Here is an 11,087-nt window from a genome sequence, read left to right as displayed (position 1 = left end):
CCAGCTCTGTTATCTGTAAATTTGATAATACCTTCTATAGGATGCTTTGTGTCTTCATCCAAAGGACTGGAAATTTCCCTCAGTGCAATGTGAATCATTATTCAGCTCGTTCAGGTTGTTTTAATAGCTGGAAATCCAGCTGGCTAACGATTATCCTGTCATATCCTTCATCTTAGCCTTAAAGACATCCATCAAGGTGTCAAGTGTCTTGTTGGATTCAGTGAACACCGTACCTTTAAACCATTCTAAGCCATACAGTGTCTCTGACAACAAATGCTAGTGACATTTTATCATGGCAGTAAAATTTTAGGTGAGCCCCCAAGCTCTATGCAATGAGCAGCTAGAATGGGTTTCAGCTCATATGGGCAGAAACGAGAGCCTGGGTCATATTCACCTCTTCCCTTGTACATACATAGTGGACCAGATGCACTGGACCTATATTTTATCAGGAAAAGGAACTATAAGGTAAATGCAGTGAAATAAAAACTCAAGAATCATTCATTGGAGAGAGGTGTTTGAAGGGTTGTTGTGTTCATTACCCCAATTTTTCAAAAAATTTTTAACAGGTATCCATTTATATAGCATTATTGTGGGTATGTTGGAAAAGGCTACCTTAACCTAGTATTTAGATTTTATAACCTTTACCCTTTGCCTTGATACAGTTGGTACTAGATAATCACTTAGGTGGATTTGTTTCTAGTGGAAATTTCTCCATTAAAAATAAACTGAAAAAGTAAACTTTGGACATTGACTGCTTTTCAAAGAAAATGAAACCATGTATATCTTTTTGGCTTTTATTCTCATCAAATGTTAATAAGAGAAGGCATATTCAATTTTGAAGGGCTATCCAGTTTCAGATGAGAGACATAACTGTAATAATGTTGTGTTGAGGGAAGAAAGAAACCTTGGTCATTGCATCTAGTCAGATGGGATAGGGCTTCTCTTTTAACACTCTTTGGGGATCAGCTAACTATGCTGAAACCCAATTTGGGGGATTAATATTTTAATTAAATTTTCTTCAAGCATGAAAAATTCTTCTTTTAAATGACAGAAAAGGAAAAAATTAAAAATGGTCATAAACAAACCAGCAGATTCACTGCTCGGGGAGGCAGGATCACTATACACCTTAATTCCTACACAAAGGCTAAAGGCAAAATGGTAAAGTAGAAAGTTAAGTCATTCCCTACTAATTAAGGTAAATTCCCTACAAACAAAAAATAATGGTATGAAAAACTTTTAAGAGCTGTTTTCTGCTATTTTTTTGATTTTGGTCTCTTACACAATGCTGTTTGTCAGGTATCAAGAGCTACCCTTCATCATAGTAGTTTAGAAAGGCAAGATTTTGGTGTAAATACTCTTCAAGAGAATTTTTAGTTCTTTATCTAGGTAACATGCAACATTTGTACTAGAGGAAAAAAAAATCTACATTAGGTGGCATTACATTAGAACTTTTCTTTCTCTTCTCTGTAGCATCTTAAAATTAAACCTTTAGGAACCAAGCCTACCACACCTAAGATGTTTAAGAACTTGCCCTCAGTGAAATGACGACTGCCCTAAAACCTGAAACAGGCCCACATCTTCTGGATCATTAACCAAGGAGACTTTATTATATGTGTCAGTCCATAAATCTAAAGTGTAGGTTGGTGAATTACAAGTTTTATAGTTTTCCACCATTCAGAATACTCACCGACACTCTATGTTCTGATCTAGGAAAAAAAGCAGCAGATGGATGGCCACATTCAAAAAGGCTTTAAAAAATAGGTCCTTAGTTTTGAATTATGTTAGAGAATATTTCTTTTTTTTTTTTTTTTTTTGCGGTATGCGGGCCTCTCACTATTGTGGCCTCTCCCGTTGCGGAGCACAGGCTCTGGATGCGCAGTCTCAGTGGCCATGGCTCACGGGCCCAGCCGCTCCGCGGCATGTGGGATCTTCCCGGACCGGGGCACGAACCCGTGTCCCCTGCATCGGCAGGCGGAATCTCAACCACTGCGCCACCAGGGAAGCCCAGAGAATATTTCTTGATGAGTATTTGATTTTATTGCTGTTCTTTGGTAGATTTTATTTTTAAAGATATATTCACTTTTTAATCGAAGTATAGTTGATTTACAATGTTGTGTTAATTTCTGCTGTATAGCAAAGTGATTCAGTTATACATACATATACATTCTTTTTTTAATATTCTTTTCCATTATGGTTTATCATAGGATATTGAACGTAGTTCTCTGTGCTATACAGTAGGACTTTGTTGTTTATCCATTCTATATATAAAAGCTTACATCTGCTAACCCCAACTTCTCACTCCACCCCTCCCCCAAACCCCTCCCCTTGGCAACCACCAGTCTGTTCTCTATGTCCGTGATTCTGTTTCTGTTTCATAGGTTCATTTGTGTCATATTTTAGATTCCACCTATAAGTCATATCATGTGGTATTTGTCTTTGTCTTTCTGACTTACTTCACTATGATAATCTCTAGTTGCATCCATGTTGCTGCAAATGGCATCATTTCGTTCTTTTTTATGGCTGAGTAGTATTCCATTGTATATATGTACTACATCTTCTTTATCCATTCATCTGTCGATGGACATTATGTTCTTTGGTAGATTCTAAGTACTGGATGTGAACCCTAAATAAAAAGAATACCACAGCACTTTTGTTTTCTTATGCATTTCAGTTTTAACATTAAAGTATGAAAGAAATGTGAGTTCATTCTCATGGATAATAATGTAATTTTATTGTGTGCAGGATTTTTCACACCAAGTATTAGTTTTTCCATGTGAAATGAGTTAAGATTTAAAATGATAAAGTTATTGCTCAGGAGACACATTGGGCAATAGAAAAAGCTGAAGAGAGTTTTTGCCTGAAACTGGAAGACAGAACAGTCTGGAAAAAAACAAATATGAGAAAAGTATCATACATTGCTCAGACCAACCCCCTCCCCCCAAAAAAACCCAGCTTCACAGACCTGAGGTGGTGATGCTGAACAAATGTCGGGGAGAGAGGGCCAGGCAATTGTCTCAGAAGGGAGGGTGGGATTTCCTTGATGTTAAGGGTATTTGCTTGACAATAATAATCTGAATTTTCTTCTGTGTCTCTATAGCTCTTGATTTTTCCTGCTGTCTACAGTTTGACTATGCAGCATAATATTTTTTTTTATTTAGCACAAAGTCCATTTGGACTAGAGAATGGAAAGGTTCTAATTTTGTTCCTGGCCAGCAAAGTCATACCTCAGGTACACACTGGACAACAATTAGAAGTCCTGTGAAGAATGCATACATTCAAAGTTAGTTTTTTTTAATTAAAAAAAATTTTATCCTGTTTTGGTTTCTTCATTGAGTAGACTCCTAGAGGAAAAGTAAGTCTGTGAGTTTCCTAGTCTGCTGCAGAATTGGAATTTAGTCCCACAGTAAAGAGAATTAAAGTGATCCAAAGGTTCACTTACAATCACCAGACAAAATAAGCCATGGAAGCGCCTCCTCACCATGGCTGAGCTGAAGCACACATAACACTTGGGGCAGCCATCCTCAAACACTTCTGTGTGGAACCCACTCCTCTCCTGGAGTTTCTGCACTCTTTATCCTCCATATCAGCTTCAGCTCTCTTCCTGTGGCACTCGGGATAGACCTTGTGACATGTCTACCTGCCACTTCGGGTGAGGGGTACAGTAAAGGAGGCAAAGTTCCTACCACTTATTAGAAACATGAGAAGAGAAAAATGTCCTTGGACTTGCTTTAGTGTTCTAGTTGGCAAATATGCAGAAAGGCTGACACTCTTGTATGCTGAAGTGGAAATGAACCTATAATCCAAGATCCAAAATTCTCTAATACAAGATATAAAACCTGTAATATGCATTAGGTAATTTCAGCTAAAACTCATAATTTTCTGGTGTTCTCTGACTGGACAGAAAAGACTAAACCAATTGGAGTAACATTATTCAAGTGTGGCAGAAAGTTAGAAATCATGAGGCCTGAAATACAAAGATAAATGCATTACTGAGGCATATTCCCCTGGCCCTGAGGTATGCGGGCAAAGAGGTCAGTCACACTTTACTGGGAGACAGAGTCAAAGTGGATGCAAGGCTCCGAGACAATATTTAACAGAGGAACGTGGTGACTCATTTATCAGTTCAGAAATCCCAAGTACAAAACTTCAAGATATAAGAAGGATCAAAGTATAGAATGTATATGATTCAATTTAAAAATTCTTAGATTATAATAGTAATCTAGATTAAAACAGTAAAAAAATCAAATTACATTCATATGAAACTTTTATAAAACGAGATCAAATCCATTTTTATGAAATTTTATAGTACAATTATGCTCTAGTGGGTCTTTACTTAGGTCACCGTATTTATAATTCCATTTACATCTGTATAATTTTTCAAATTAAAAAACAAAAGGAAGTCAATAGAAATCTACATTTTCATTTGCAAAACTCCCTTCAGTTTCCAGGCCAGTAATACAAGATGATGTCAGCTTGTCCTCCAGACATGGACTGCTCCCAAAGATCCCCAGTTTACGGAGATTGCAGGCCTCTACTCATTAGGAACGCTTTTTGGTTTGGCTCACGTTCCAAGAAATTCTGGAGCATGTCCATGCCGTCCATAGATCCCCCAGGTTTCAGGATTAGGTTTCTGTATTTCATTCCAACCTGATAAAATAAAACACGCCTAATAATTCATGGTTATAGCAATTTCCCAAATCTCTAGATACGAAAGAGAAGAGAAAAAGGGACTTCAGCTTTGTCTGGATGTTCTCCCTCACCTAGACTGCAGCTCTGTATTATTTATTTACTTTGGTAGCTAAGAGATCTGGAGCTTAGACCTCAGTCTTCCACACGTTTCCCTTTATTGCTGTCTTGTCTCCTTAGACTCTCAGCAGCATGCTGACTATGTGAGCAAACAGACAAACAAAAAATAGCCAAATGGAAGATAGAACAGGCTCCTATTTGCCACCCCATCCCAAATGCGATTTCAAAAGGGTTAGTAAAGCAAGTGTTCAATTAGGCTACAAACAGGGGTTCAGTATACCTGGAAACAGTAGCCCAGCTACTGTCATAATGGCTTCTGCTATATTTTTATGAGGGGCTCATTAAAAAAACCCTTTTTCCTTATGGATGGGGGTAAGGCAACAGCACATGTCCCGTGGTGTAGGGTAAGACATTTCTGTGGGCCCAGCATGGGGAAAGAGGACCTTTGTAAAGTTTTCTTTGGGGATAAGGTCTGGAATTTTAAAACACATCATAGTTCCTCTGCCTTTATTTACACACATACATGAGCAGACAAAGCAAACAACTGTAATTCAGTATCAGCATTATTCAATATTTTCACTTCCTTTTCACCGTCCTTTTAGGAAAGAAAGGCAAGACAATTCAGTGAAGCCTAATTCTAAATCTACGCATAAAATAGTTCACAGAGCAACACTCAAATTTATATCCATTATATCATTTGAACAATCACTAATGGTCTCTCCAAGTACATAAATAGCTTGAGAATTTCTGGAGACAAAAGTAATCTCATTTTTGACTTATGATAATGATTCTGCATGGTACAACCATCAGAGATAAGTCTAGTCAAATTGTTAAGGAAAATAAAATGTTGATGAATGAAATCCAACAGGTTAGATACAAAACTACTTAATGTTTTACAAGGGTCGTAAAATCAAAACTTTCTGGGTTATCTTTTAGTTATAAACAGAAATAATCTTCAACTTATTAATGATCTACAGGCGAAGAGCTAACTTCACAGATGGGCCTTCATCAGGAGTAAACAATTAGTCAAAGTTACTTCCTATAAACTCTAGAGAGCACTGTCCAGTAGAAATATAATGTGGTCCATATATATCTTTAAATGTTCTAGTAATTGCAATAAAAAAGGGAGGAAAATAGGTAAAATTAATTTTAATAAAATATTTTATTTAAACCAGTATATCTATAATGTTATCATTTCAACATGTGTCAATATAGACTGCTATTGAGATTTATTTTTTGTGGTATGTCTTCAAAATCTAGTGTGTTTTTTACATTTACAGCACATCTCAATTCAATTCTTCAGTAGCACTGGCCACATTTCAATGGCTCAGTGGCTACCTGTGGCTATTATACAGCTCTGGGGCCTAGCGAGTAGCAATCTTGTTGCCTTATTTACAAGCTTTGAGTAAATTTTCTTAAAAAGTGCAGGCCTGTAATCACTGATATTGGACTTCCTGAAAACCCTGGCAATGACAGTTTAGAGCTAGATCTAATTTTGTTTAGGAAGAAAAAAAAAAAGATGTGTCATTTCTTGCTTGGTCTGCATCAATTAATTACTGTTAGAGTAGCGATCTAGAACCTAAAATATGAGTGATGGCTATTCTCATCATGGACTTTATTATTCTAAGAAGTAGCAGATCAGAGCTCTTGAGCCCAACACAGCTTACCCCGCTTCCCTTTCTTTCATTGCCCAGTGTGTCTACATTTGACCAGTGTTAGATTAGTGGGTGGGGTAAGGAAGGGCAGTTATCTCTGGACAAAGCAGTATAGGAAGAACTTAGAAAATGTGAATTAAATTGATCTGAATGATAAAAGTATTTTAAACCACTTATTATGGAAAAATTTTGAATATATACTAATAGTAGAGAGAACAGTATAGTGAACCCTCTTGTACCTATCATGTAACCTCAATTATTAGTATTTACCTGCAGAAATTCTTAATGCTCAAGATCTGAGAGTCTTTTATTTAGTAAAAAGACAAATTTCATTGCACAAATATTATAGGAACAGTAATGAAAATTTAAATAAAGTAAAAAAAAATTATCACCAAAATGTGGACATCTGCCAGAATATTCTCACTTTGTACAGAGAACTGTAAATGTTGGTAGTAAAGAAAAGCAAGCGTTAGAGGAGCTGCATGTTGCTGTGAAGAGCCAGCTCATGCCTCCTCTGCCATAAAGTCACTGTGGAGCAGGGCACTGTTTGGTCTCACAATATGTGGCTCAGGGCAGTGCAAGTCCTCCCCTGTTTATAGCTCCAAACAAGTTGATTCAATTTGCTGAATTACAGAGCAATCATCTTTTAATAGTTTCATTTCCTTTGCAATGAAGTTTGGAGAAGAGTTTAGAGTCATTTTGGTAATCGGATCTTGCTTTTCTTAAAAAAAAAAAAAAAAGAAGTTAAGCAAATTTGTGTTAGGAAGGTACTGGCTTCTCTGGGCGAGAGAATGCTGGGAGACATATGCCACAGGTGGAAGGAGTCTTTGCTGTGAACTGTTCTACTCTGTTTATATAATTAAGGAACTGTAACTGTGAGCAAAGCAGGAAGAGAAGCTCTAAGGCAACCACTAAAAGTTTTCATGCTAAAAAAAAATCGTTCAGGGGGATCTGCATAGCGTAGGAGCTCCTATTAGTTCAGGGAAGGAAAATCAGCATCAGTCACCTCTGTGGTTTTTACTCCTGGAAGGTTAACATGTGTCTTTTGGCAACTGTGCAAGTCCTCTCTAACACCGATGTCTTCTTTCCTTCTTTTCTTTTTCTTTATCTATTTATTTATTTTTATCTATTTATTTTTAAAATTTTATTTATTTTTGGCTGCACTGGGTCTTGGTTGCTGCGCACCGGATTTCTCTAGTTGCGTCAAGCAGAGGCTACTCTTCACTGCGGTGTGTGGGCTTCTCCTTGCGGTGGCTTCTCTTGTTTCGGAGCATGGGCTCTAGGTGTGCGGGCTTCAGTAGTTGTGGCATGTGGGCTCAGTAGTTGTGGCTCACGGGCTCTAGAGCGCAGGCTCAGTAGTTGTGGCGCATGGGCTTAGCTGCTCCGTGGCATGTTTGATCTTCCCAGACCAGGGCTCAAACCTGTGTCTCCTGCATTGGCAGGCGGATTCTTAACCACCGTGCCACCAGGGAAGTACCTCTTTCTTTTTTAAAAAATGTTCAGATGATTGATTGATTGATTGATTGCCATGCCATGCAGCAATGTGGGGTCTTAGTTCCCTGACCAGGGATCGAACCTGTGCCCGCTGTAGTGGAAGCGTGGAGTCCTAACCACTGGACTGCCAGGGAATTCCCCAACACTGATGTTTTCTAAAGCAGGATCAGGAGTTTTGAAGTCAGGCCCAGGTTTGAATCTCGGCTTCATCCTCAGCTATGTGGCCTTGGGCCTTGGTTTCCTTACCTGTAAAGTGGGAATATGCCTACCTCCCTCAGTGTATGAGGAATTAGAGGAGATGATTTTAGTACCTTGCCTGCTGCCTAGAATCATTCCTGCCATATGGTGGTATTCAATAAACCTGAGTAGTCATCCATCCCTCCTTTCATTTCCCTTCTCCTCACACCGCCCCTAAGTTCAGTCACTTATACACAGTCAGGGAAACAAATGCATTCCTGTTTTCAGCATTTCCTTAAAATTACTTCTGTCTCCTAATAAAGCTAGAAAAAAGCACAAGAGATTTCATCTCCACTATTAGTATAAAATAGAATATATAGTTCAGTAGGAATACTAAGAAGAGACAAGGCACTCATTTTATGCAAGAATCTATGCCTTTTATTTGAGGTAATATTTTAAGAGCAACCATAATTATCCGGATGAAGGACACCCATCATCTACCAACAATGAGAACACATAAATTGGGAAACAGATTGGGTCTCCTGCCATCTCTGGCTTCTCTGAAGGAGCACATGCAAGCTCCCACAGCCTTCCAACCCTCCCTTCTTTCTCATTCCTCTTGTGACAGACTCCAGGGAGTGGAGCCAGGTATCTCCTTCTGACACTGAGTAACAGGCAAAGGGCAGAAAGCATCCGCCCAAGGACAGGTGATGACGATCAGGCACCTCCCAGCCTCATCAGCCCGCTTTTAAAGTGGACTTTGAAACCTCTCCTTCCGCAACTCATCTGTAAACTCCTTTCCAACAGCACATACTTTGTTTTTTATGAGTGACGGTGGGGAGGTTGAGGGCAGAAAAAGAATACCTTTGACGACAAACAGGCAGGAGGGAGAGAGTGAAAGATTGGTGGTGACGGAAACAAAGAATGGTGGTAGGAAACTTCCCCTGAGTGAAAGAGATCTTCTGGAAACCTTCTTGTGAGGATGGAAGAATAAATAATTATGGGGAGGGAGGAGATCTGGACAAAAAAGGAAGGGAAGTCGTGTGTAGAAGGGGGACAGAAGAGTGGAAGCAGTTGGAGCAACTACCAGTTGGGCCCAATAATAGTTAAATGCACTGAAGCAGAGGACGAACACCAAGATGAACAAAACAGTTGCTGTTACAAGAGCCTTATGATCTAGGAGGTGAGATAAAGAAATAGACAATTAACAAGGCAGATTATTAGAGCTCTAAGAGAAACACAAAGAAGGGCTGTAGGAACACAAAAAGGAAGAAAAACTGCTTCCAGCTGGTTGGGATTCAAGGCTTAGAAGGTCTGGCATTGTAAATATTCAAGAAGTAGGTTGGAAATCAATCCCATTTCCTTCCTTTGTCCCTTAAATCGGGCAAAATTTAATGCTGTTAGACAAGGTTGAAGTGTAAGAAAAATCAGCTTTGGGGTGGTAGATGGGGGAAGCCGAAGCAGAATTTAATCCATTTGTAAGGACCGTCAGGAGAAGAATTTCATGTTCTCTCTTAGCAACATTTTATAGCAGGAATTGGTCCTAGGATTCTGTTTGAAGAGTCCTGGAATACTTAGCTTTATAAAACACTTTCTGTCAGGTAATTCTTTTTCGTGTTTAACCAAGATTCTTCCTATGTTTCTGTGTCTGTTATTGCATGCAAGATCTAGCTCCTTGGGCTTCCCTGGTGGTGCAGTGGTTGAGAGTCTGCTTACCGATGCAGGGGACACGGGTTCGTGCCCCGGTCCGGGAAGATCCCACGTGCCACAGAGCGGCTGGGCCCGTGAGCCATGGCCGCTGAGCCTGCACGTCTGGAGCCTGCGCGTCTGGAGCCTGTGCTCCGCAACGGGAGAGGCCACAACAGAGAGGCCCACGTACCGCAAAAAAAAAAAAAAAAAGATCTAGCTCCTTCCATATGTCATTGTGGATAGTTACACTTAACTGTCTTGACTTTCTCAGTATTCCTTTCTGCATGTGATACTCGTCTGTATTTCTTCTTCACTGATGGAAAAAAACAAAGCTTAGCAATTACTCTAAATGCAGAAGAGGAGGAACATCATTCTAGCTTAACAATATAATTGCGTTTGAATCCACAATGTCTATTACCTTTTAGGAAATTTTCCCACAACGAAGTTGCCTTATAAAAAGAAATAGCCTGGGCTTCCCTAGTGGCGCAGTGGTTAAGAATCCGTCTGCCAGTGCAGGGGACACGGGTTCAAGCCCTGGTCCGGGAAGATCTCACGTGTCGCCGAGCAACTAAGCCCGTGCGCCACAACTATTGAGCCTGTGCTCTGGAGCCCACAAGCCACAACTACTGAAGCCCATGTGCCACAACTACTGAAGCCTGTGCTCCTAGAGCCCGTGCTCCACAAGAGAAGCCACCACAATGAGAAGCCTGCACACCACAACGAAGAGTAGCCCCCGCTTGCTGCAACTAGAGAAAGCCCGCCCGCAGCAAAGAAGACCCAATGCAGCCAAAAATAATTAATTAATTAATTTTAAAAAAAGAGAAAAAAAGAAATGGCCCTAGTTAAAATGCCCTCATTCTTTCAACACTATGATTAGCTGCTAGATTTTGAAACTACATTTGGCAACCTTAAAGGGCTCCTGAAAGAGCTAGAGTTTGCTGGAAAAGTGTTACTCCCAAGCAGCTCCCTTCCGTAGTTATTTAAGAGATGAGTTGGAAAAGTAAAAGGTATGTCTGTTGAGACAACTTCTCCATGTTTACTAGAAACGAAGGCTTTAGGTAATACTTAACAAGCTAATTAAACAGTCAAGATGTTACACCTATTTACTATGAAGAACATAGAAAATTACAGATAAAACCAGAGGTAGCAAACTTTTAGGCTACTACAGGTAAGTGGCCAGTTCTAACACTTTGATAGAGGCCATCAAAACAATAAAAACGATTGTACTGTAAAATATTCTATTGCTCACATTTGATATTCAGAAGCCTGCAGGTTTGTATTTGACCCCTCCCATTACTGTTTTCCCAGTGAGTAGCACACTTTCTA

At 39.5% G+C, this 11,087-nt stretch overlaps 1 protein-coding gene across 3 annotated transcripts in view; it reads right to left on the bottom strand.

Moving 5' to 3' along the window:
* Window positions 1-2,665: 2,665 nt before the first annotated feature.
* NLN (neurolysin) overlaps window positions 2,666-11,087 on the bottom strand; it is a 94,571-nt gene continuing 86,149 nt past the window's right edge. For 2 of the 3 annotated variants that reach the window (XM_081231534.1, XM_081231536.1), the window contains one exon: window positions 2,666-4,647. In XM_081231534.1, coding sequence (XP_081087660.1) covers window positions 4,513-4,647 — 135 coding nt within the window. In that variant the 3' untranslated portion in view covers window positions 2,666-4,512. The remainder of the gene's footprint in view (window positions 4,648-11,087) is intronic. The other variant, XM_081231535.1, reaches the window with a different exon arrangement.

This window comes from Mesoplodon bidens, assembly GCF_964165515.1.
Source record: "Mesoplodon bidens genome assembly, chromosome: 4".
In the NCBI taxonomy this organism is placed as follows: domain Eukaryota; kingdom Metazoa; phylum Chordata; class Mammalia; order Artiodactyla; family Ziphiidae; genus Mesoplodon; species Mesoplodon bidens.
The sequence above is the reverse complement of the archived record's forward strand: the minus strand, read 5'-3'. Positions and strand labels throughout refer to the sequence as shown.